General features: G+C 46.6%; 1 protein-coding gene across 1 annotated transcript in view; it reads left to right on the forward strand.

The window, feature by feature from the left end:
- The first annotated feature begins 210 nt into the window (after positions 1-210).
- The window catches only part of slc1a4 (solute carrier family 1 member 4), a 38,863-nt gene continuing 11,793 nt past the window's right edge, over positions 211-27,280 (forward strand). The window contains exons 1-3 of the mRNA XM_056291584.1: positions 211-929; positions 10,201-10,243; positions 12,036-12,101. Coding sequence (XP_056147559.1) covers positions 379-929; positions 10,201-10,243; positions 12,036-12,101 — 660 coding nt within the window. The 5' untranslated portion in view covers positions 211-378. The remainder of the gene's footprint in view (positions 930-10,200; positions 10,244-12,035; positions 12,102-27,280) is intronic.

Consider the following 27,280-nt stretch of genomic DNA (forward strand, 5'->3'; position numbering starts at 1 on the left):
ATAAACTCCGGTGCGATCCTATGCACGCAAACCGACCCGCGGACCACGTCGTTATCGAACAACAATGGCTCGCATCAAATTATAAGCCCGGTGGAGGGTAATTTCTGCCACTGTTGCATCATTTGCCCTGGACATGGAGCGCCGGGTGGTTGTGCGCATGCTCCGAGCTGGGTTTTGTGCGCTCGCTCTCGGTCCATCTGCGTAGAACCGCGCACACATCCACTTGCTGTCATCTGCGAGCCAGCGTGCACCGATCCTCCCACACTCGCTCCCATTCACTCACGAACCCCCCCCCCCTGAATAAAAAAGGAAAAGGAGGAGGAGGAAGAAAAGAAGAAAAGAAGAAGAAGAGGGGTCTTTATTCAACCACAGAGACGGATGGAAAAGAGCGAAATAAACGGACACGCGATGCCCGGCTCCTTTTCCACCGATCAGATGCTGGAGGTGGAGAAGAGCGAGAACGAGAAGGACGAGAAGAAGAAGAAGAAGAAGGGATGGAAGGAAAAGTTCTTGGCGCTTTTGAATCGGAACCTTCTGGTGATCATGACGGTGTCGGGCGTGTTGGTGGGCGTCGGGCTCGGCATGGCGGTCCGGAACATGAACCTGACCCGGGCGCAGATGACTTACTTCGCCTTCCCCGGTGAGATGCTGCTGAGGATGCTGAAGATGATCATCCTCCCCCTGGTCGTCTGCAGCCTCGTCTCCGGGGCCGCCAGCCTGGACACCCGCTCCTTGGGCAAGCTCGGGGGGGTGGCGGTCTCCTACTTTTTGGTGACCACCCTGATCGCCTCCGGCATCGGCGTGGCGCTGGCCTTCATCATCCGACCCGGCGTGGGTGCAGGAGCGCTGAACACCAACGGCCTCACCGCGGGGCTGGAGAGCATCAGCGCCGACAAGGAGACCGCCGACTCCTTCTTGGACCTCGCGAGGTAACGCGCCGAATTATCTCTGATGTTCTCCCGTTGCAAAACCCAAACGGGGGGGGGGGGATCTGCCCCCAAGAAGTGCAGCGAAAGGGTGGAAAATCTCAATGTGTAGAACAGTAAACAGTTATGTGACGGGAAGAATAGAGTAGAATAGAACTGCATGATGGGAGCAATAGAATAGGATACAGTCGCGTCACGGGAAGAATAGAATAGCATGGCGAATTGCATGAATTGAATAAAACAGGACAGAGAAGAACAGAAGCTCCATGCAACTCCATGCAAGACAGAAGAGAAGCGTCATGCAACAGAACAGCGCTGTTGCATGAAGTTTCTATTCTGGCGTACCGAGTTTCTATTCTGGCGTACCGAGTTTCTATTCTGGCACACTGAGTTTCTATTCTGGCACACTGAGATGCTCTTTCCATTTGTTCTGCCCTGGACGCGCATTCGTTCCCTCTGAATAGATGACTGCAGCAGCATGGCACGCTCGTGTCACTCCTCCTCTATCTACTCCCCAACAGAAATGTAGGTTACTTTGCACACATGAGCGCCCGCGCTTGCACGCCCGATAAGCACGCCACGTGCACGAGGTGTCTGGCACACATTCAGGGAGCGCCACGTTCGCCGCCAGTGACGTAGTAGCACGAATTTGTGGGTGCCGTGCAAAGGCGGTCTCCCTATGGGGCATTATAGCGCAGCACATGGCTTCTTATGTATATTGTAGCGAATTCGGGGGACAACGCAGCCACAGGAAGTGCCGCGGCCGGGAAGCGAACCCGTGTCGCCCGCACCGCGGGAGGCATCGCTAACCGCTCGGCTAAAGGGTCAGACCCGCCGGCGTGTCTACTAATCGATGCATGTTACGATATGACCGCCAGCTGCGGCGCGGGCACGACGTGAGATGAAAACGTCGAGGCAGACCCGTGTTTTCCAACCCAGTCTGGCGGACGTCCGTTGTAACCCTGCATGGGTTGGTCTGCTCACTTACTCAGCCACTCGGCGCTTGATTAGTAATTAGTCAGATCTGGCACACCTGAAATAATCAAGTATTATAATATCATTGGCTGAATAAGTATGCAAGCGTGTTTACTTATGCACGGTTATAAAGACAACCTGCAGGGCAGGGGGTACTTGGGGACCGGAACTGGAAAGGCTGGTTTGGACCAGTAGTACTCGTCCGTGTGCCACAGACGCGCCACGTGTATGCTGTTTTTCATTCTAACCCAACGCGACACTAGTCCTGCCCCGTCTGGCTGGAGGTGGGTTCACCAGTGAGACTAGCCGGTTGGGGGGTAATGCTGGGTCAGATTCAAGACCTGCATGCACGTGGCTCTCTTTGACCCATGGTGTTGTTGTCTTTCCTGCCTGCCCAGATGACCACCGTCACCCAAACTAGTGCAGAAAATGGGTCTGGTGTGTCTTCCGTCCCAATCCTCTGAAGTGTTGTGAGAAATATGGCAAGTTCCCGGAGGGAAGGCCGACAGCTGTGCAGCCACAGGCCTGTGGAGGCCGACCAGCGGCACACTGTCTGTCTAACATCTGCCGTTGCCCGCACATCTCCCCGGCTGCACAGTGCAGTAAGGACTCGTTTATTAATGGTCCATGTTTGATTTCTTTTTTAATGTTGCCGGTGTTTTTAATTTCTATTACCAGGATTTGGCTGTCACTCCAGGTTTCAGACATTCTGCCATCCGGTTTGGAAACTGAGTTTCCTGTTGAACTGAATGAGACATTGGCGTGAAACGGCTGATCCCACATCAGCCGTTTCTATATGTGGATGTTCTCTGGGCAGACGTCCACAACCCGGGTCTTCATTTATTCCACTGAACGCTATACCCATTAACTCCTGCAGCGACAAGATAAACGTTATGCGTTTAAGGGGGCAGTCCGGGTGGCGTGGCCGTCGCCTATACCAGCACGGGGATCACCGGTTCGAGTCGGCTTGGTCGGGCAGCCCTACACAGTTGGCCGTGTCTACCGTTGGGAAGCCGGATGTGGGTATGTGTCCTGGTCGCTGCACTAGCGCCTCCTCTGGTCGGTCGTGATTGGGATTGCGTGATCCTCCCACGTGCTCCCTCTCCTGGTGAAAATCCTCACCGTCGGGTGAAAAGAAGCGGCTGGTGACTCCACATGTATCGGAGGAGGCATGTGGTAGTCTGCAGCCCTCCCTGGATCGGCAGAGGGGGGGGGGTGGAGCAGCGACGGGGATGGCTCATAAGAGTGGGGTAATTGGCCGGCTACAATTGGGGAGGAAAAGTGCGGAACCCCCCCCCCCCCCCACTCGGGGAGAGGGGAACAAGTTCGGTTGTTGTGCAACCCAGCACAGTGTACAGGGAGGACAGATCTAATGAGTCTACATAAGCCCGCAGGCCATAATAGGCCTCAACCACCCGAGTGTTGACACAAGCACATTTTATAGGTTCAGAAAGAGCTGGAGACGTGCACAACTAAAAGATTTATCCTAAAAAAGGGGGGATGATCGTTGCAGTGGAGGACCTGAGGAAGGAAGGAAGGAAGGAACAATCACAAGTCTAAGCTGAAAACCTTTATTTTACAATGCCAATAATTAGTTAAAACAGCTGAAGCACCAACACACTACCCCATTAAGTAGAACACACTACCAGGTAGCTAATGAATAGGCAGGGTACTTACTGTGGGCAGAGTCTATGGCAGACCCCAGCAGAACCACCACGTGCGCACACTCTCAACACTGGAACTTGCACTGACAAAAGGTAAATCCACAAGATGAGTAAGGTGACCACCACCCTTCAGGCCTACCAGGCTGCATGCCAGGAGGGGTGAGTATGCCACGAGTACTCTCCGTGGGTCTTCCCGCTGCCTAAGCGAAGGAGACACGAGCGGTTATTACAGTGTGGAAAAGCTCACCTGGTTCAGGATTCAGGAACAATTTATTGTCATCTCATCTATGTGCTTGTGTACACAAAAGAGACGAAATTTCATTTCTCCCAGCCCACAGCAGTGCAACACAAAAGATAGAAACACACATTTCCCCGATACGACACCACAAAAAAACATACAAAAACAAGAGAGAACAAAGCAAAAAACACAAACAGCTAACAACCCAGTCCAAAATTCCACTGTCCAGGAGAGGGAACGCCAGCCAGGATGACCGTCAGCACTGCCGGTGTGCATGAGCTAGCAGTTAGCTTAGCCTGCCCCGCTTCCGCGTCCTGTGAGACCGCCCTCGGTGTTTCTTCTTCAGGTCCAGCTCCGGGCAGAGGCCGTGGTCCCTGGGCCCACAGGATGCAGCAGACCAGGCTCTCCCCGCGACGTCCCGCAATGACGTCCAGAGGACATTACAGGGATGTTAAGGGAAAGTCTTCTAGACATCCCCGTGGGGACGTTATTGTGGGACATCCCGCGATAACCTCCCAAGGACATTACAGGGACGTTAGGGGAAAGTCCTCTAGGCATCCCCGTGACGTCCCGGGGACGTTGCTGTGGGACGTCCCACAATGACGTCCAGAGGACATTACAGGGATGTTAGGGGAAAGTCTTCTAGACATCCCTGTGGGGACGTTATTGTGGGACGTCCCGGAATAACGTTATTACAGGGACATTAGGGAGTCCTCTAGACGTCCCGGGGATGTTATTGTGGGACGTCCCGCAATGACGTCCAGAGGACATTACAGGGATGTTAAGGGAAAGTCCCCTAGACATCCCTGTGGGGACGTTATTGGGGGGACGTCCCGCAATAACATCATTGCAGGGACATTAGGGAATCCTCTAGACGTCCCGGGGATGTTATTGTGGGACGTCCCGCAATGACGTCCAGAGGACATTACAGGGATGTTAAGGGAAAGTCCCCTAGACATCCCTGTGGGGATGTTATTGTGGGAAGTCCCGCAATAACATCATTACAGGGACATTAGGGAGTCCTCTAGGCGTCCCCGGGACGTCGCGGGGACGTAACGAAATCGACCATCACAGACATAAATCCTCGCAAACGTCACACGATGACACACAAACTTAGAGGCCGATGTGGACGTGGACTAAGACACTGCATCGTCGGTACTGGGTGAGGCCGCCGCAAACGTGAGTTTGCGCCGCCATCTTCCCCCCGGAAGGTTCACAGAAGTATCAAAGACATCCCAGAGTACAATTACAAACAGTGTGAAAGTCAGATTAAGGGCATTTACACGTTACACATTAATCGCACGAAGAAGAAGAAGAAAACCGCCCCTTGGTGTGTACCCAGCAAACAAACAAACCGTCCCCAGCACATCAAGTCAAGTCAGTTTGTACAGCCCAATATCCCGAATTACAAATTTGCCTCAAGGGGCTTTACAGCAACGGACCCTCTCATCGGATAAGGAACAACTCCCTAAAAACCCTTTAACAGGGAGAAACCTCAGGGAGAGCAACAGAGGAGGGATCTCTCCCAAGACGGACAACGTGCAATGGATGCTGCGTTTACACAATCTACACCTTACAACATTGAAAGAGGATAAGAGAATTATAATGGAATTATAAAATTTATGAAGAATATGATGAGGAGGATGCCAAGCAGTGTCCACACGCCACCGGTACAGTCCAGGACCCGAGCCACGCGACCCCCATCATTATGTAAAAAACAAAAACAGGATAGCAAAAATGATATGTATTTATACGCTATATATAAAAAGAAAATGTGATGAGGGGAATGCCAAGCAGCATCCAGGTGGCGACCACCGTCACCATGGAGACCTGGGAGGAGGACCGACTGCACGTCCACACAAGGGAGACTCGCATGACACCGTTCACTGACGGAAAAGGAGACAGGAGAAGACATCATTCAGAGAGAGAGAGAAAAGACGTGTGAGAGAAGAGAACAGTTTGCAATAGTCATTAGTCATAATCAATTAAGTTACTAATTAGTCATAAGCTATACTCTGTAATCTGGTCGGCAGAACAGTGGTTGGTAAATTCACTGAGACAGAAACCGACCCGCCAGGCAGTACAGGTTGTGAAGCTCTCAACCTAAAGGCAACTGACTGTAGGCTGAGGAAACAAGATGACCCCTACAGGTCCTCTCTGCACGTCCGGCAAATGTCGCTGGGTAGGGTTTTCATTACGTCACGGGGACGTTATGCAAGACGTTCAAAGAACGCCCCACAACATCCCCGTGACATCCCGGGGACGCCTAGAAGACTTTCCCCTAATGTCTCTGTAATGTCCTCTGGACGTCATTGCGGGACGTCCCACAGTAACATTCCCGGGACGTGATGGGGATGCCTAGAGGACTTTCTCCTAATAGCCCTGTAATGTCCTTGGGAGGTTATTGCGGGACGTCCCACAATAACGTCCCCGGGACGTCGCGGGGACATCTAGAGGACTCCCTAATGTCCCTGTAATGGTGTTATTGCGGGACGTCCCACAATAACGTCCCCACAGGGATGTCTAGAGGACTTTCCCTTAACTTCCCTGTAATGTCCTCTGGACGTCATTTGGGGATGTCCCACAATAACATCCCCAGGACGTCTAGAGGACTCCCTAATGTCCCTGTAATTACGTTATTGCGGGACGTCCCACAATAATGTCCCCACGGGGATGTCTAGAAGACTTTCCCCTAACATCCCTGTAATATCCTCTGGATGTAATCGCGAGACGTCCCACAGTAACGTCCCCGGGACGTCGCGGGGACGTCTAGAGGACTCCCTAATGTCCCTGTAATGATGTTATTGCGGGACGTCCCACAATAACGTCCCCGTGACGTCATGGGGACGGATGTCTAGAAGACTTTCCCCTAATGTTCCTGTAATGTCCTCTGGACGTCATTACGGGACATCCCACAATAACGTCGCGGGGACGTCTAGAGGACTCCCTAATGTCCCTGTAATGATGTTATTGCGGGACGTCCCACAATAACGTCCCCACAAGGATGTCTAGAGGGCTTTCCCCCAACATCCATGTAATGTCTTCTGGACGTCATCGTGGGACGTCCCACAATAACGTCCCCGGGATGTCACGGGGATGCCTAGAGGACTTTCCCCTATCGTCCCTGTAATGTCCTTGGGACGTAATGAAAACCCTCACCTAGCGTTCGGAGAGGACCTTTAGGGGACGTGCTGGGGACGTTTTTTGTTTGTTTTGTTTTGCTGGGTAAAGGCCTTATTTCACATGTCAATATATTTTTTCAATTACTGTTGTTTTTGTCATGAGTACTTTTGCGAATATTACGCGACAAAAAAAAATTGACGTGATTTTGTTTTTCAGCATGAGATTGATTTTTCTGATCTTTCGTGCCGCAAATAAAGGCATCAAGCCAATCATATTGTGCGGAACAGACGTCATGTCACAACTCCTACTGACAATGGTGGACCTGTTGATTGTTTGTGTTTCCCTTCACCTTGTATTGTACGACAAAGGGCACAGCAATTATGAAGACAATGACGTGTGGAGGAGCATTGCCGAACAAGTAGGCCAGGGATGGGCAACTTTGATAACAGAGAGGGCCACAAAAAAATTATCCTCACTACCAGAGGACCAGATTGGGACCGTGCACTTCCACCAGTGGGATATTGTAACCCCATCACTCCATTAACTAATAATAGCTACTAATTTAATGAAAAGAATAAAATATACCGGTAATCAAAGTTTATTATACCAACATTTCTATTTAATGGGTTTAACACAGAAACAAAACGTCCACATTCCTGAGTGATATACCATTATTTCAGTGCAATGGGGTCCCAAAAAAAATCATCATTCAATAATGGTACAAAAGTTAACATTCACACTAAGTGCAACAACTAATATTCAGGCTTGTAGTACACTTTACTCTGCCCTCCCATTCCATGACACAAATGAATGATGAATGACGATTTATTTCAAACATGTAAATAAGCAGGATATCACATACAGATAACCCATTGCCAATTACCTGACGTGATCAATAAATCCACACATCAAACTCTGAACAGGTCTCCATATACATCAGATTATTTGTTGTATGTTGGAAAAGGAGTAGGCGGAAGTGTACACTCATTTTTTCCTGCCCCTTATCACATACTCTTCAGTTAATTCAGCTACTATACAGGCGGCAGGCAGGGAGACGCCCTGGACAGGCCGCCAGGAATTTTACTTTATTATATTTTTTATTTAGAATTTATTTGACTTTTTAAAGACTGCATTTCAGCTGTGTTATGTAAGTGAAAAAAAGGCAGTCGATTTCTTTAATGTGCTTATCAAAGGAAAGGATCAAACGTAACACCGAGATTTTAGGCTGGCTGCCACACTTTGTGAAATCACAGTTGTCGGTTGTTATTGTTACGTGATCAAATTGGTGCCTGTGTCTAGCAGGGTCAACGATGGGCATCTCAGTTTTATCCAAATTTAAAAGCAGGAAATTTAGTGACATCCAATTTTGCACAGCAGCCAAGCAGGCCTCTAAATTAGTAATTTGACTGTGGTCATCAGCCCTTATAGGCACATACAGCTGAGTATCATCAGCATAGCAATGGAAATGTATTCTATGACTGCATGTAATTTGGCCAAGAGGGGACATATAATGAGAGAAAAGTAGAGGGCCAAGACCCGAGCTCTGGGGAATGCCATATTTAACGTCAGATAATTTCAATATAATATTATTATAGCAGACACAATGTGTCCTTCCAGATAGGTGGGACTTGAGCCAAGAGATAGTGCTAGACCAGAGACACCAAAATTAAAATTTATTCTGTCTAACAGTGATCAATGGTGTCAAAGGCTGTACTGAGGCCCAAGTAGTAGAAGAAGTTTAGTGAACTTTCAACTGAAACAAAGCTGCATTTTATTTCCTACTCTAATTGTTTTATTTTTTATGAGTTTGGGGACCCAGCCATTTGTATGGCGCTGGTAGAGACCAGAGTGTGGCGGAGTCTCTGAACTGTGGAGGGTTATCACACTCAGTTCAGACATGTCAGCTGGCTGCCACAGTAAACTCTGCACTTTTCAACCCAACTGACAAATGGCCTTATCATTATTGAAAACACCAGCCCATCTCCAAAGTAAAATACACCCAACTTCACTTGGGTGTATTTTAGTCCAAAAAACAAAAAAACAAACACACACACACGTCCACCAGTTTTGTTGGAGAAAGGAACATGAAAGTTTACCCTGCTGAAAGTCTTTCGTATTTGAGTACTCATGTCCCAGTAAATGTCACGTGCATATATGTTTTCACTGTGTAATTGTACCTGTGTACCCATATGTTAGTGTATGGATGTATATCTGCAGATTAGTATAGAGGTAAATTTGCATTCAATGTACAGGCCGTGGCAACACATTTTCTTAAAAGGGACGAGAAAGACTCTGACCACTAATACTTGCTAACTACAATCCTATACCTTAAGGGTCCCTACGGTTCTTACTTACACTATCTAGACATCTCTTCTACTACCCAGACATCTCTCATACTGTCCAAATATCAAAGGAAGTCAGTGTAGAGAATCTGTGCATGTTCTCTTCTCCCAGTTTTGTTGAGTATGTGAGCTTTTGAAAGGAGTTGCAGGCAGGTTTACGTAGTGTTTTATGCTCAGACAGTGACGCTGTGACTTAAACCAAACGTATGCCACTTGTTCTCCATCAAGCTAACTATACTCCTGTCCCCTGCCCAGATTAGATGACTTGGGCAGGATAAATCTGGAAGCGTTGATCGCTCCGGAGCTCGCTCCTCTTATATCTCCTCTCTAAAAGTGACGCAAACAGCAGCCCCGTGAACCCCTTCCCAACCCAACCCAACCCAACCCAACCGACTACATGCTAACACAGAATCCTGATTTTGAAAAGGAGCACATGGAGTTCCATATTCTATTTAAAGCTGTAGGCATCACTGAATTTGACCAACAAACCCCATAAATCCTGGGCTATTGGGGGACTGTTTGTCCTGATAGAAAACTAGCTGGTATGTTTTCATCATTGTTGAATTGGTGAACTGTCCATCTGTCTATCTTTCCATGTGTTTGTCCATGTACAAGGCTCCAGGCCCTGCACAGAGAGCCTGACGGCAGCAGGGGTAATGGTAAACCTGCCCTTTGCAAACAAGTTTCTCATTCCGTGGGGTTAGCCAGATTGTTCAGAGAACCTGTTGACCTTTGAGATTGTGTTTGTCTGTTGTTTGACGTTGTTGAGAGACTTTAAATGTTAAGAAAAAGAAGACCATGTTATTCATCAGTATTCATCAGTGGCCTTGGTTTAAGAGATAACAACAATTTCCCTTTTCAGAGTGTAACGCTTCTCAAACTTCTTGTTTTTATTCATTTTTTGTGTGTGTTTGTTTCTTTCTTCATTTCAGGAATTTGTTCCCGTCTAATTTGGTGGCTGCTGCTTTCCGCTCCGTGAGTATACCAGCTCGGGCCGCCGCTCGCTCAGCGCTCCTTTAGCTTTTGCACCTGTGTCTTCCACTTGTATTGCCTCTGTGCCGCGTTGTTAACTCATTGGAATTCGTTCGAGCGAACACACGCGCACACGCCTACGCTTTCATCCCCTACGGCTGTTATAAATCCTTTGCCGTAGCAAGGAGGGCATACAACATCGCTTAATGAACACGGTCTCAGAACGGGGGCCCGTTGCGAAGACGCTCCCCTCGGTGCCTCTTTCCTCTCTCCTTCGGCCGCCGTTACCATGGGGAAACCATTCCATTCCAGGCAGCCTGGCAACCAGCGATGCCTCACTGCTATTTAATGCAGCCTAGCCTAGCGGCGGCTGGTTTGATCGGAAGAGTTACAGTGGTGTGTGTGTGTGTGTGTTGAGGGGGGGGGGTCTTTTAATGTAGAGAAACAGTCAGGAAAGTTCAATATTTGGGGACGGAGATACACATACAGAGGTACACAAACAAAAACCCCTCATGCACTCATGCTCATGAGCATGCACACGCGCACACACACGCACACACGTATGTGGTCAGGTACAGCGTGAACCTTTGTAACTTCCCCTAAACCAGGCCGGTGAGTTAAGAGGCTTTGCAGGGAAACCAGCTGAAGTCTCAAAGTGCAGCAGGGGTGCAGAGCTCAGCAGCCCCGCCAGCCAGCCAACCAGCCGTCCCTATCAGGCTTGCACGCACAGAAGCCCCTGGAAGAGCTCCAATACTGGACTGAACCAAGCAAGGAGAGAAGAGGGGAAACTTAGACCAACTGACGTAGTTTTATAGAAACTTCAGGGCGGTTAAATGGTCTGCTGCGCAGGTTTCCTTCTCATTCACGCGTCATTTATGTACCATGATTATGAAATTATGAAGACAGGACGAAGAAGAAAACGCTAACAGCGCTCATATTGTGTGTGTGTGTGCGTGTGTGTGTGTGTTTAAGCCTGAAGACTCTTTAACTCTAAGAAACACTACTTCCCTCCATCTTCGTCTCTGTCGTTTTCACTCTGTGTCCGCCTGTCTGTCTTTCTTTCACTGTCTGTGTGTCCATCTCTCTATCTTCCTGTCTGTCAGGCAGGGCTTTAGAGAGGAGTAGGACCAAAGAGAAGGGAGACAGAGAGAGAAGGGAGGGGAGGGGAGGGTGGAAGGTTGAGGGGTTTCATTGCCATTATCTGTGTGCACAGAGAGAGAGAGACAGAGAGAGAGAGAGAGAGAGAGAGAGAGAGAGAGAGAGAGAGAGAGAGAGAGAGAGAGAGAGAGAGAGAGAGAGAGAGAGAGAGAGACTCACTTTTGAGTGATTTTAAGTTATCTTTGTTCCTGTACTGGTCCGCTTCAACGGCTCTCCTTCCTCTCCTCTGCAACCCCTCTCTCTCTCTCTCTCTCTCTCTCTCTCTCTCTCTCTCTCTCTCTCTCTCTCTCTCTCTCCCCACTCCTCTCTGTCGCTCAGTTTGTTTTTCCAACTCTCCCTTTCTCCATGTTCCTCCCTCCTTACCCTTGCTCTCTTATCTGCACCTCTCTCTTCATCTCACAAAATACACATTTTCTCTCTCCCTCTCTCTCCCTCTCTCTCTCTAATGTTATAAAAGTACACCACCTAAAATCAGTCCAAACATTAAAAACACAAAATCCAAATATTTTTTTCAAAGCTTTGACATGGTGAACACACTCTTAGTGAATGCTGTGCTGAGATGAAGAATCAAACAGTTGACGTGTATTTCTTTTAAAATGTGACATCCAGTCAAACTGACTTGTCCCTTCTTCTGCAGTACGCCACTGACTACAAGATGGTGCCGGTGGGAAACGACACGAACGGGACCACCCTGTTTCAGAAGGTACGAGCAATGCCACCCACAAGCCAACATGGTGCGAACACACACACACACACACACACACACACACACACACACACACACACACACACACACATACTCTCAAAACTATACTTGTGGGGCCCCCTCATTGACTACATTCATTTCCTAACCCTTACCCTAACCTTAACCTAACCTTTACCCTAACCCAACCCTAACCTTTACCCTAACCTTAACCTAACCCTAATTCTAACCTTAACCTTAAAACCACGTCCTAACCCTAAAATAGACCCTTTTTCTTGTGGGGCCCCATAAAATGGCCCCATAAGTTAGGTGGTTTCTGGTTTTTCTATACTAATGGGGACATTTGGTCCCCGTTAGTATAGAAAAACATGGTATGCACACACACACACACACACACGCACACACGGGGTCTGTGCCTCCATGCTAGCCAGCAGACCAGAGGGATGTTTTTGCTGTCCATGAACCTTTGTAACTTCAAAGGAGGTTGAATCAGTTCATCTGGACACAACGTTTATTGACAGAAACGTTTCATCTCTCATCTAAGTGACCTCTTCAGTCTAAACTGACTGCAGGTGTCCCCACCCTTATAAACAATACAGTGGCTTAACGACCGAAACCAACGACCAGTTTCATATGCAAATAAGGGTGTGACCATCCCAGCAAACATGCCTCTTTGGGGCCCATGTGGGGCCACTGTGGGCAGGAACAGAGGGGGGCCCCGTTACCAGCATGAAATGCAGGGCACGTGTGGGCCCCTGGTGGGGCCCCAGTGGGCAGCCCACACTCAGCCCAGAGTCTGGGCTGAGTGTGGGCTGCCCACACTAAGCAGAGTGGGCCCTCAGTGGGACCCCTTGTGGGCCCGCAGCATGCCCATAGTATGCCCACACTTTGGGCTGGGAGAAGTAGTCCCACACGGGCCCATAGTGCCCCATGTGTACCCGGTATGCTAGTGACATTTATTGACAGCCAGCTCAAACAAAAAAATGAAGAAAAAATAAATGATACGAAGAAAGAATTTATTGAAAATTGGAAACAATTGGAATTGAAAAACAAAACTATATACCAAATTAAATGCTTTTATAAAACAGAACAACAAACATAGAACCACATTTGAACACAATAAGAACATAAAATCTAACAAAAAACCATTGGGCGGTAAATAAAAAGTTTGAGTACCGCTTAGTACAGTTGGGCTTACCCACAATAAGCCCACATAGGGGCCTCAAAGGGCAAAACTACTGTGGGCCCCGCATGGGCTAACCACATGGGGCCCATGTGGGATTGGTGCGGGTTTGCCCCTGCCCACATTACCCCACAGTAAACCCACACCTACCCACAGTGGGCCCGCACGGGCAGGTTTGCTGGGATTAACTAGAGTTACAATGGCTATGTGTACTATTCAGGGGATTGGGGAATGTTGCAATTACAGCATTGAAGATGGCGACAGATGTTCTCTTAGCCCCCCCCCCCTGGGTTAAGGGATGGTCGTTCCCTCTTCAAACCAGCGTTCCTCCCTATCAAGGATGTGCACATCCTCATCCTTGAAAGAGTGGCCACTGGCCTGTAGACGGGTGTAGACTGCAGAGTCCTGGCCTGACATGTTAACTCTTCTGTGTAGGAGGAATAGTGTGATCCTCCCACGCGCTATGTCCCCCTGGTGAAACTCCTCACTGTCAGGTGAGAAGAAGCAGCTGGCAACTTCACGTGTATCAGAGGAGGCATGTGGTAGTCTGCAGCCCTCTCCAGATCGGCAGAGGGGGTGGAGCAGCGACCGGGACGGTGCAGAAGAGTAGGGTAATTGGCCGGATACAATTGGGGAGAAAAGGGGGGAGAAACTGGTCGTTGGTTTCGGTCATTATGCCACTGTATTATTTATAAGGGGTGGGGATACCTGCAGTCAGTTTAGACTGAAGAGGTCACTTAGTTGAGAGATGAAACGTATCTGCCAATAAACATTGTATCCAGATGAACTGATTCACCCTTCTTTGATTTTCTTACCTGGATTATTGAGTGTGCATAAAGACACATTGTGTCTTCACCTAAACCAGACCAGTGAGCACATTAATACATTAACTAAGAAATACAGATTAAGATCAGAAGAAACTTCATGAAGGAAATTAAAAGATAAAAATGTAGAGGAACAAAACAAAATATATGCTGCACATCTGCAGTCAAACTACACAAAAAAAGCAAGCTTACAGAGGCTTCAAGTAGCTTAGAATGATACAATGAGAATCCTACTAAAAAGACCTAGATGGTGTAGTGCAAGTGAAATGCTTGTGGCTGCAGGAGTCAATACTTTTCAGGCTGTTCTAAGAAATCTCAAATTTATTTGCTGGCCCAATGACTCTGATAATGTAATCATCACGAGTTTAACTAATATGCTCTAGCTAATGTGCTCTAACTAAGATGCTCTAACTAATACTGACTAATTTGCTAACTGTTTTGATGTTTTCTTTTGTTTTCTTTTATTATACATTTGAAATTCTTTAACGTTTGAAATAAACAAATAAACAAACAAATAATATAAGATTCAGTGCAGCGGGACCACTCGTATAGCTGCCTTCTTGTAAGACACCGATTTGTTCCTTTTATGTTATTTTATTGTGTTTACTCTGTGTATTGTCTTGGGTTTATCTTTTACCAGTGGTTCTTATCTTTTATGGCTTATTTTTTTTATTTCTACTATGTCTGTCTGTTATGGACCCTGGGTCTGCAATAAAGTTTTGAGTTGAGTTGAAACACCCTCACACACAGACAGAGATATGGTTGCATGCTGTTCTCTTATTTGCTTTCCATTGTTTGTTGAAAGTTGTAATTTTACTGACATTGCCTCATATAGTAACAAGACTAGTTCTATTTTCTGTCTCTAGTGAAATACTTCTAGAGGAGATATGATATTTGTGGCTTTTGGGATGTATTTACCCACACAGGACCCCTGGAAAGTCTGTCTGCTCTAAAACCGTGGTCTTTGGTTTATCTGTTTGGCAAGCATTAAATGGGGTTAATATGAACACTAAAGAGAGGAGCTGGTAAACACACAGAGTTGCTTAGTTCCTTTTGGAATGTGCTGATACAGGTCTGGGGTCATAGTTCAGGGTTTATTAATTAACTGTTGTTTCTGATGGGATAAAGTTGTTTGCATGGCAAGGTCGAAAGAACATCTCAGCCAACATGATGAGGATCTATATACACATTAACACACTGTCTGTTGTATTGTTTATTCCACATGAAAGCTTTCTATTCCCTCCAAAAGACCCCGACCATTGAATGTTACACTGAAATGTCAAAGAAATTTCAGAAATACACGGTAATGGAACAACAGTCTCTAATTCAGTTTGGATTTATTCAAACTCAGAAATTGAAATTCCCACGTGGGAGCTGCTGTTTGAATTCAGAGCACAACATAACGGATTCTGTGGGGCCATCAAATTAATTAAACATAAGAGATAATGGGAATTTTTTTTTGTGGAGAAAGGCTTGATTATGCCTTGATTAGCACAGTCATACAGTTGTTGTAGATGTGTTAGTTTTATTGAACTGTATGTTTAAGGGGATAAGCTTACATATTGTACCTTTAAAAGCTGTTCCTGAAGAAATAACTGAAGTGGAGATATGAGCTTTCTGCAGGTCAGGTTAACGACGCACTGTAAAAAAGAAAGAAATGACAAGCTTGGTGATTTCTTTTCTTAGCTTCTGTTTGGATTTTGCAGTTTCGTGCTGTTTCGTGAAATTTACGTCACAGCATTGTAACCGGTTATTTTCTTGCCCGGTGCGGGATTTGATACGAGGTGTACTGTACCACTAGGCGACATCACTAACCGCTCGGCTAAAGGGTCAGACCCATTAGCTAGGGGCTAACGTGTCTTATTAGTAGTTTACAGTCGTCACCCTCTCCCGGAAGCGCGCCCTTGCGCTTTGTTATTCCCGCGCTCCGAAGAGACATCTGAGGATCTGCACACATCCGGATCCCACCGCTGCCACCAATGTAACCGGTTATTTTCTTGCCCGGTGCGGGATTCGATACGGCTGTACTGCACCACAAGGCGACATCACTAACCGCTCGGCTAAAGGGTCAGACCCGTTAGCTAGGGGCTAACGTGTCTTATTAGTAGTTTACAGTCGTCACCCTCTCCCGGAAGCGCGCCCTTGCGCTTTGTTATTCCCGCGCTCCGAAGAGACATCTGAGGATCTGCACACTTCCGGATCCCACCGCTGCCACCAATGTAACCGGTTATTTTCTTGCTCGGTGCGGGATTCGATACGGCTGTACTGCACCACAAGGCGACATCACTAACCGCTCGGCTAAAGGGTCAGACCCGTTAGCTAGGGGCTAACGTGTCTTATTAGTAGTTTACAGTATCATCAACTTTGAATTCAATACAACTTGCTTCAAGTAAAATGTAAAAATTATCAAAGAATTTTTTTTACGTACACGACGAAACGGGAAAACAATTCTCAAGTAGTTTGAAATAATTTGACAGAAAACGTCTTTAAACGAACTTGGTAAATACAAGTGAAGGATCCAGATTTTTATTTCATTCCGTGTATCTGGGCGCGTTATTATTTTTCCCACCGGGATTCCGGGAAGGCCCGCCCCTACTCTATCTCTGATTGGCTAACCCTATCCCTATCCCTAACCCCACCCTAACCCTAACCTTAACCAACCTAACCAACGGAGGCAACGAGTACTAGCCAATCAGAGGCAGAGTTCCCGGAATGCGGGTGGGGAAAAAAAAACAAGCTATCTGGGCAGGCCTGTCTGTCTGCAGGCCGACAGACAGATAGACAGACAGACAGACAGACAGGTCGGTGAGACTTGCCCCTTCTCCCTCTCGTAGCCCCCCTTCCCATCCATCCCTGTATGTTTGTGCTATGGTTATCTGTTGTCTTGTTTCACCCCGTTTACCGTAAAGCGACTTTGAGTATTAGAAAAGCGCTATATAATTATAACCAGTTATATTTCTTGCCAGGTGCGGGATTCGATACGGGGTGCGCTGCACCACAAGGCGACATCACTAACCGCTCGGCTAAAGGGTCAGACCCGTTAGCTAGGGGCTAACGTGTCTTATTAGTAGTTTACATAATTTTGATTTATTATTATTATAACTACCTGGTTAAGCCTGGACCCGAATACCCGACTATTCGGATATTCGTTCGTTGGGTAGGCAATTCGCTTTCAGTTTTGGGATTCGGGTATTATTTTTTTTTGCTTAATGTAGGCTATCAATAAAGGCGAACGGCAAAATAACATTTTTCAGTCCATTCCTGCACTGTAGTTATACTTAACTACGCTGCTGAAATGTGTAACTATGTACCGTCTCAGCTGCGGCGCCTGACAGCTCGCGCACGCTCAGTAGTGACGTCACGCTTCCGTTCAGCTTGCGCGTTGCAAAATGCGGAAGACCTCAGCCGTGTGGCGACGCCTTGAATGAGCGACGCGGCAAGGCAGTGTGCCGAATCTGAAACTGGCCTACCACGGTGGTACAACAACCATGATAAGTCACCTGGATGCTGTAAGTAGTGGGCTATTCTCATACGCTGTAAAAAACCGAGACTATACTACTACTACTAGCTAGCAAACTTAGCTTAGCTCGTGTCTGTTTTCCAGTCGCCATTATCGTGCTGCTTTTATCCGTCGTAACGTTATACACGATAATACCAGCTGATCGGAATAGTTAAAATGAAACACTACACCTGGGGCTAAGGTAAGGTGGACCAGATTTCTCAAATCAAATCCGGGGACATTTCCAGTTTTGAGGTTAAAAAAATCAAATGTTGTCATGATGAAATAAAAAAAACCGGGACAATTACAGATTCATTTATTTTGACCATTGTATACAGATTTAAACAGGAATATTCAGCCATGTATGTATTGTAGCGAATTCCGGGGACAACGCAACCACAGGAAGTGCCGCGGCCGGGAAGCGAACCCGTGTCGCCCGCACCGCAGGAGGCATCGCTAACCGCTCGACTAAAGGGTCAGAATTGCGAGCCAGTGGCCAGCGTGTCCTCTTATCCATGCACGTTACAGTATGTTTTCTGCATTTTAATCTAACGTTACAATGTTATGTTTCATATTTTAAAAAAGAATAATGAAAATCGGATTTGAGGTTTTTGAGTTATGGACCCTCACTGGAATCTCTACTCATCATTGTAGTCATCGAGAAAACCAGTCCAGATTACATCATCCGGACTGGTTTTGGCGTGGGAAAATGAACATTTTCGAGGACAGGGTTACATTGACAATGTTTACAAAGCCTACTCATATAATTTTAACATTCAATCCAAATAGCCTTAAGATAGTATAGCATGACAGTTCCTCTTTAAAAAAACACACACACAATATGGTCATGTATTATACACATACACAATAGTCTTTTCTGTTTGCTCTTGCACTTATCTTGTCAGGAGAGCCAGTCAGTGGTCCTGGTAGTCTGGAATGGATAAGACTAGAAGAGAACACGAGCACAAAACTGAGAGAATAGGGATTTGAAATGTACCATTAACTAATTTAACCATGTAACAGCATCAGAAAGACGAAACAACAACATAATGCAACTGTATTAAAATAAAAATAGCCCACATGCTATAATTAGCACTGATAAAATCCCCTCATCAGAGGAACATATTCACAGCTTTTGTATAGAAATGCATTAAGGATCAGGTCATGTTTCTCCTTCTGCCTCCCTCCCTCTCTCTCTCTCGCTCTCTCTCGCTCTCTCTCGCTCCCTCTTTCTCTCTCTCCCTTACCTAATGATGTGCATATTTCTCTGAAGAATGTATCTTCTTCAGGATGGCTTTGTTGCTGGCTTGCATCTCCATGATCTCCTGACAAGGGAGGTTGATGTTGTTCTTCACTATTAGCATGGCCTTGATGGTCTCAACGGTGAATCTGTTTCTGCTGTCTGTCCAAATGTCATTCATGAGGGAGAACACCCTCTCTACTGGGGCATTACTCCCAGGTAGGCACAGGACAACAGATACACATCTGGCCAGGTTAGTGTGTGGGATTTTGTTTGCTTTAAAGTTAGAGAACACTGTGCTCCATCTCTGAAAGAGAGGTGTCTCATCTTTTCTCCAGTCTTCAATTGCCCCCCCTTTCAAGAATTCATGCAGAGCAGAGACCTCGTCAAGTAGTGTATCCTCATCGATCTGGACACTGGGGCACTTTTCTTTCAGTCTTGTGGCTGCCTTCTCAATCTCCTCACGCTGAGGTGTCTTTTTTAAGTAGACTGTTTAAGTCTGAGAGAGAGTCTGCGTGCTTTCCCCAAGCATATATGTAGTTGACAGCGGTGGTGAAGAATGACCGGGATGTGGTTAGAAAGGTGTCTCTCGTCATTGCTCCATTTTCTTCAAGCTCCCTTAGGAGTCCTCTGACCAGAACTGGGATGAAGTTGTCGTCATGTCGTGCAGTCAGTTTTGCCTCTAGGTTTCTCAGAATTGCAGCAGACTCCACAGCACAGCGGCCCTGGCCTTCAAGCATCTTGATTGTGTCACTGAACATGGTCAGGTTTCCACGGGCAAAGGCCAGCCACAGCTCAGTCAGCGGATCTTCAAACATCCTTCGCAGGACAACAGGGCATTTCTCTTCAGAGAGAAAAAAGGATTTCAGCGGTGCATACATTTTCAGCACTCTTTCTAGTGCAGGGAGCATAGACAGCCAGCGAACGTTGCTGTGCCCTAATATGTTGTGGTACTCCTGGCCAACAAACTCACAAAAGCTCTTCGGTCTTTCTACTCGAATGGTAACGTTACGGTAACGTTAGCCTACTTCTGAGTCGCTATTTCCAATGTAACTTTTCTTACTGTGTGCCAGTGTGTGGCCACTCCTAGCTTATGTTACACTGTTTGTGCTACACTGACTAGCTGAGGGATGTCGAGGGTGAGGGGATGAGGGATGTTGGCACTAACGTTAACTGTTAGCTGAGGGATGTCATGGTTCATGTATGCTAACGGTTAGCCCAACTCACAGTCCCACACAAAATAAAGTTCTTCACACACATACTTACCGTATAACGCAGTAAATCCAGCCAGGACGAGGTCCCCGAAAATCCTCAAGCCTTGGATCAGTGACAATATAGAAGCCATGGCACGAATGACGAGAGCTCTTCTTTTGATTTCCGCGCGCTCTCTGCTCGCTCGAGCTTCATAGTAGCCTAGCAACAGCAGTGCATCGGCAGCAGTGCGACCACCAGCTACTGGTCTCGCGCATAGAGATTAGTAGAGACGACGTCTATCTATCTGGTCTCGCGTAGCTTGCTCCGCCTCCAAACAGTAGCCGAAGGGCGAGAGGCTACATTGTTTCTTTGTTATTATTAATATTGAAACATTAACACACCGTTGTTCTGTGTTCTAGTCTGCGCGCATCAAGACGTATACCATACATAAAATGCTGAAATCGGGGACATTTCCGGGGACAACTTTAGCCGGGGACAGGACATCCAAAACGGGGACTGTCCCCGGAAATTGGGGACGTCTGGTCACCCTAGGCTAAGGCTGCCAGGGAAGAGGGAAAGAGGAAGGCCAAAGAGGAGGTTTACGGATGTAGTGAGGGAAGACATGCAGGTGGCTGGTGTTGTGACAGAGGAAGATGCAGAAGACAGGAAGAAATGGAAACGGATGGTCCGCTGTGGCGACCCCAGCCGAAGTAGTAGATCTGGGGCTAAGGCAAATTATTAGGCTAAAAAAGCCTAATAATAATTTGTTAAGGCCATCTCATTAAAAGTATTGTTATAACAGAAATAAGCATGTTTTCTATCTGCGTTTGACCCTTGTTGGGTTCAGGTTGTAGAACGTTATAGACTTATTAGGCTAATAGCTGACAGAATGTGGAACTGGAGTTGCCCCCCCCCCCCCCACTACTGCTAGTGGACGCCAGCGCTGGAAGGGTTAAGTGCAGAGGACAAATTTCAGCGTATGCGAGTACTGAGAAATGACAATAAAGAATTTATAAGTAAATATAAATCTTATAAAGGTAAATCTCAAATCTTGAATTTGTCAGCGCTAGTATGCTGTTTCTGCTCTTCTAGTTCACTTGTTGTCTCGGATTCGGAGCCTGTTATAATGGCCTGGCGGCCTGTCCAGGGTGGCTCCCGGCCTGCCACCCAATGACTGCTGGGATAGGCTCCAGCATCCCCGCCACCCTCTGTAGCATAAGCGGTTTGGATAATGGATGGATGGATGGATGAAGAAAAAAATGTCACAAGCTGTTATGTCACAAAAAGTGCATGGGCAGGACCTCGTATTGGATTACAAACATGCATAAAATACACCAAACCTTTGGGAAAATGTTTTATCAACAAATAACAATAAAAACAACAATACTATAGATTAACTGAATCCTTAACAGTTGATGTATTCAATTAAACCCGAAAGACATGTGTTACACCACCGTGCCCTCCTTCCCAACCCACCCACCCCCACCCCGAAGCTCTGAGTATTTGCTGTTGAGTACTACCGAAGCTTAGGAGCCCAAAAATAGTATTCGGGACAACCCTAGGCTGGTTGCTTGTTTGGTTTTGTGTTTGAAGGGAAGACGAGCTGTTTGATGTAAATAGAGACAAGGACACTGGCTAACCAGTCTGGCACAGACTTGGTTGTCCATTTCTAGAGACTATCTCAGCTTCTGTCCTGCTGTGTTTGGATGTATGGATATATGGGCAGACTGGGGATTAGCATATGATTTATGTGAGCAAGGAAAAAGAGCGAAAGAATAAGAAGAGAGATGATGGATGTGAATGACAGAAAGAGACCGATGGTCAAGTTAAATATATTTGTACGGCCCCTGTGTTGTAGTCGAGTCATTAAACCTTGAGTCCGAGTTGAGTCTCGAGTCCCCAGTGTTCGAGTCCGAGTCCCCAAAGAAGAGTCCGAGTCGAGTCCCCATTACCCGAGTCTGAGTCATCAAGGTTGAGTCTGAGTCGAGTTCCAAGATGGGCTTCAGTGCTTCACTCTGGCACCGTAAAAAAGCTAACATACAAATAAAAAAGGTCTACATGAAACAAAAATGACACAGCTGGCACCATTTCCAAGGGAGTTTATTTACTTTGTGACACAATAGCCAAACAAATGCACTCGCAAGCATGTACACACACACCAGTGTTGTAGTCGAGTCACTAAACCTCGAGTCCGAGTCAAGTGTCGGGTCCCCAGTGTTCGAGTCTGAGTCTGAGTCATCAGTGCTCAAGTTCAAGTCAAGTCACGAGTCCTGAAAATCAGACTGGAGTCCTACAACACTGTACGGCCCTGAATTAAAATTCAGCCCCGAACACGTGTATGATCACTTTATACTCTGTGCAGTGTGCGACAGCTCTTATCCTTAGACCCTCGATTCTAATGAGAAAATAAAAAACCTAATGGGAAATAAAAATTGGGAGAAACTTCAGGAGGGTCATCAGAGGAGGGAACCCTGTTTCAGGACCTAGTAGGCCTGCGATAGACTGGACGAGCAGTATTAGAATTACAATAACCACCCAATAAAACACTAAGTTAATACACTAGTTACAGCCAACCAATGCAGAAGATATGTAATCAATACATAAGTTATGGCAAAATAAGTGAAACTATGAAATATAAGGCTGGGCGATAATCAACGTTATGGGTTATTGTCTTTCAATAATATTGTATTGGGATGAAATGTGGATGTTGTTATATTGTGGCACACAGGTTTGTTGTCTAAGTTAATGATAACAACAATCTATTACTAAAAGTTGTCACAAAACGAGGTTTGAAATATTTGAGTGTGTTTTATTTGAAAACTAGTTTTGGTTTGATATTGTACTTTACATTACCAGACAGTTCAATGTGGTGAACCTCAGTTGGATTCTTAAACATGGTATTTTTACATATGTAAGCAGTTGTATATTGTGATATATGTTGACATGCATGTTAGGGTTAGTACTCCTGTCTGTGCCCTTGACCGAGGCAGGGCAAGACGGACTGGAGTCGGTCTCCGGGTGCTGCACAGTGGCTGCCCACTGCTCCTAGCTACACAGCTAGGATGGGTTAAATGGAGAGAGGAATTTCCCTACAGGGATCAATAGAGTATATATATATAAAAAAAAGTAAAGGTAAAATAAATGTAAAAGACCCTATAATTTTTCTGATATTTTCCATATGATCCATAAGTCATATGGAAACTATAAGTAGTTGCACCATATAAGTAATTGCGAAACAATTCTGGAGATATATATATATATATATTGAAGATAAAGACACAGAGAAATGGAGATGTCTAAGGATTAAACTATACAGCTGATAAGCAGGGCAGTAATTTACCAATACCATGTTTTTTTTTTACATTATTATCTTTTTTTTTTTCTTTTTCCATTTCATTCTAAATTAGACCCCAGCGGTCCTACAAATTCTTCAGTAATGACAATGGCCTCATTTTGTTCCGACTGACCCAGAATAAGGGAACAGTTGCCGGGGGTGGGGAATGGGGGATGGGGAGGTTGGGGGTTATAAATTCTTGGCACTGGTGGAGGGCATTTGTGTATGGGTGGGTCATCTGGAGCGTGACCTACTGCCAGGGAATGAGGCTACCCGAGCTTTGGGATCACCAAGGACAATGGGAAAGGTTTTCAGCCACGGACTGTCCCCGTCCCTGCTGTTTCCCATCACCATGTCCACCTCCACTCCCACCCCCTTGCCCCAACTCCATCCGTCCAAACACCTCCTTCTCCACTCTCTATAAACAGACGTGCTGAAGTAAAACATGTTCCTGAACTTTGTGCCGGGGAGTCTTTGCCATGGCACAGATTAGCCACAGTCACATGAAGACCCATGGTTTTATTTCCACAGAGAAGACACTCCAATATGAAGGACAGTGGTCTCACACACACACATATATAAGTTGAAAATGGGGTCAACTTGTTTAGTTGTTCTAATGGATTTATCTTTCTTAATGTATGAAATGGGTGGCACAATGGCGCAGTGGTCAGCACGGTCGCCTCACAGCAAGAAGGTCCTGGGTTAGGGGTAGTCCGACCTTGGGGGGGTCGTCATGGGTCGTCCTCTGTGTGGAGTTTGCATGTTCTCCCCGCGTCTGCGTGGGTTTCCTCTGGGTGCTCAGGTTTCCTCCCACAGTCCGAAGACATGTAGGTCAGGTGAATCGGCCGTACTAAATTGTCTCGAGGTGTGAATGTGTGTGTGTTTCGGCCCTGTGATGGCCTGGCAGTCTGTCCAGGGTGTCTCCACACCTGTCGCCCAATGACTGCTGGGATAGGCTAAAGCATCCCCGTGACCCTGAGAGCAGGATAAACGGTTTGGATAATGGATGGATATATATCAAAACTCTGAGCCCTTTCTTGTTTGCAATGGTGATGGACAGGTTGACGGAGAAGATCAGGCAGGAGTCTCCATGGACGATGACATTCGCAGATGACATTGTGATCTGTAGCGAGAGTAGATTGCAGGTGGAGGAGAGCCTGGAGAGGTGGAGGTATGCACTGGAGAGAAGAGGAATGAAAGTCAGTAGGAGCAGGCCGGAATACCTATGTGTGAATGAGAGGGAGGACAGTGGAATGGTGAGGATGCAAGGAGTGGAGGTGACGAAGGTGTATGAGTTTAAATACTTGGGGTCAACTGTCCAACGTAACAGTGAGTCAGGAAGAGAGGTGAAGAAGAGAGTGCAGGCAGGGTGGAGTGGGTGGAGAAGAGTGTCGGGAGTGATTTGTGACAGAAGGGTACCAGCAAGAGTTAAAGGGAAGGGTTAAAAGATGGTTGTGAGACCAGCTATGTTATATGGTTTGGAGACAGTGGCACAGACGAAAAGACAGGAGGTGGAGCTGGAGGTGGCAGAGTTGAAGATGCTAAGATTTTCACTGGGAGTGACGAAGAAGGACAGGAGTAGGAATGATTATTTCAGAGCAGTGTTTCTCAACCCAGTCCTCAAGGACCCCCTATCCTGCAGATTTTCATTGTAACCCTGCATAGGTAGCCCTGCTTGTACTTACTCGACCAATCATCTTGCAGCACTTAATTATGCAAGGTGTGCAACATCTGACAAATGTCATTGCTGATTGGGTGAATAACTACAAACAGGTACCTATTCAGGGTTGCAAAGAAAATATGCAGGATAGGGGGTCAGAAACACTGTATTAGAGGGTCAGCTCAGGTTGGACAGTTTGGAGACAAAGCAAGAGAGGTGAGACTGAGATGGCTTGGACATGTGTGGAGGAGAGATGCTGGGTATATTGGGAGAAGGATGCTGAATATGGAGGTGCCAGGGAAGAGGATAAGAGGAAGGCCAAAGAGGAGGTTTATGGATGTGGTGAGGGAGGACATGCCGGTGGCTGGTGTGATAGAGGAAGACGCAGAAGACAGGGGGAAACGGAATCCTCTGTGGCGACCCCTAACGGGAACAGCCGAAAGTAGTAGTAGTAGTAGATACGTATATCAAAACTCAGATGAACTATGAACTCCGTGTCTGGTGTGGAGAGACATCCTGCATTGATGCACAACTGTTAAAAGTGGATCATCCTTTATTCCAAAGTGAAGGGTTAGCTATGCTTTAAAGCAAAGTTATTGAAATTAAAGCTAATCTCTGCAATGTATGTAGGGACAGAGGCATTGGAGGCAGGGTGGGTGCCAGAGCATAAGGACCGGACAGGCAGTCAACTTTGAAAGGGGGCATTTTGTTCACTTTGCATGGCTTTTATTAAGTCCATAAGTGACATGATCATGTTTCATGAAAGAAAGAAATTACGACAGAGAGGCGTACATATACATACTGTCACTTATATGCACCAGTGCGCATGCACTATGTCCACAAAACCAGAGGTTGTGTTTTGTTTTGGGGGGGGGGTTCCCCCTCTTTCTTCCCAGTTGTACTTGGCCAATTACTCCACTCTTCCGAGTCATCCTGGTCACTGCTCCACCCCCCCCCCCTCTGCGATCCGGGGAGGGCTGCAGACTACCACATGCTTCCTCCGATACATGTGGAGTCACCAGCCGCTTCTTTTCACCTGACAGTCAGGAGTTTCACCAGGGGAGCATAGCGTGTGGGAGGATCACGCTGTAAAGGATAAACGACATCTTTTAGGCCAGGGGTTCCCAAACTTTTCCATGCCAAGAACCCCTTAATAGTCGTAGCCTCTGGCTGGGGCCCCCCTATGGCGACATGGCTTAAAAAATTAAATTAAACTGGCAAATATAAAAAAAATCAAACATACAGCTTCTTAATATTTCATTATTTTTATGAATGCAATATTAATTTAATTTACCTTTTAGATAATTTCTCAGTTGTATTATATTCAATATTCTTTCTTTTATTAACCAAACATTCATTGTCATTTGTGCTTTACAATATTCATCAACGGTTCTTTCTTTCAGTATTTTTCCCTTATTATTCTTATTATTTGTATTTTTATTATTCGTTTTTTTTAACTGCATTTTTTAATTTTCCTCTCCCGGACCCCGTAGCGCCTCCTGGCGGCCCCCACTTTGAGAACCCGAGTTGTAGGCCACATCAAGAACTGGTATGCATAGTTATACAACCACACGCACACTCATCCAGAAACGTAGCCACAATTACAGAAGTAAAAGCAACACCGCTCTTAAATGGCACGGTGTAGAGAGCAGGAGAGACACTTTCCAAAGGTGAGGAAGTGGATCCATGGACTCACCACTTGGGCGGCACGATGGCCCAGTGGTTAGCACTGTCACCTCACAGCAAGAAGGTCCCGGGTTCGACCCCTGGGGTCGTCCAACTTTAGGGGTCATCCCAGGTCGTCCTCTGTGTGGAGTGTGCATGTTCTCCCCGTGTCTGCGGTGGGGTTTCTCCGGGTGCTCCGGTTTCCCCCACCGTCAAAAAGACATGTTAGGGTTACTACTCCTGTCTGACTGAGGGACGGACTGGAGTTGGTCCCCGGGCGCTGCACGGCGGCTGCCCCCTGCTCATAGCTACACAGCTGGGACGGGTTAAATGCAGAGCGGTATTTCCCCACGAGGACTAATAAAGTATATCAAAATGTAAAAAAAACAAAATCACCAGTAGAACAGCTGGAGTCTAATTTTTTGCACATCACTAAGTCTTAACTTTGTTTACCGCCAAGAAAATGCCCACACTAATGCTGCCCGACCGACGTCTCTATGTGGCGATAAACCTTGTAATGTAATTGATTGGCTGGTCATACTATACGGAAGTTGTTTTTAATTGGCTAGGCAGGGGGGTT

The sequence above is a fragment of the Lampris incognitus genome, chromosome 13 (assembly GCF_029633865.1).
Source record: "Lampris incognitus isolate fLamInc1 chromosome 13, fLamInc1.hap2, whole genome shotgun sequence".
NCBI classification, from domain to species: domain Eukaryota; kingdom Metazoa; phylum Chordata; class Actinopteri; order Lampriformes; family Lampridae; genus Lampris; species Lampris incognitus.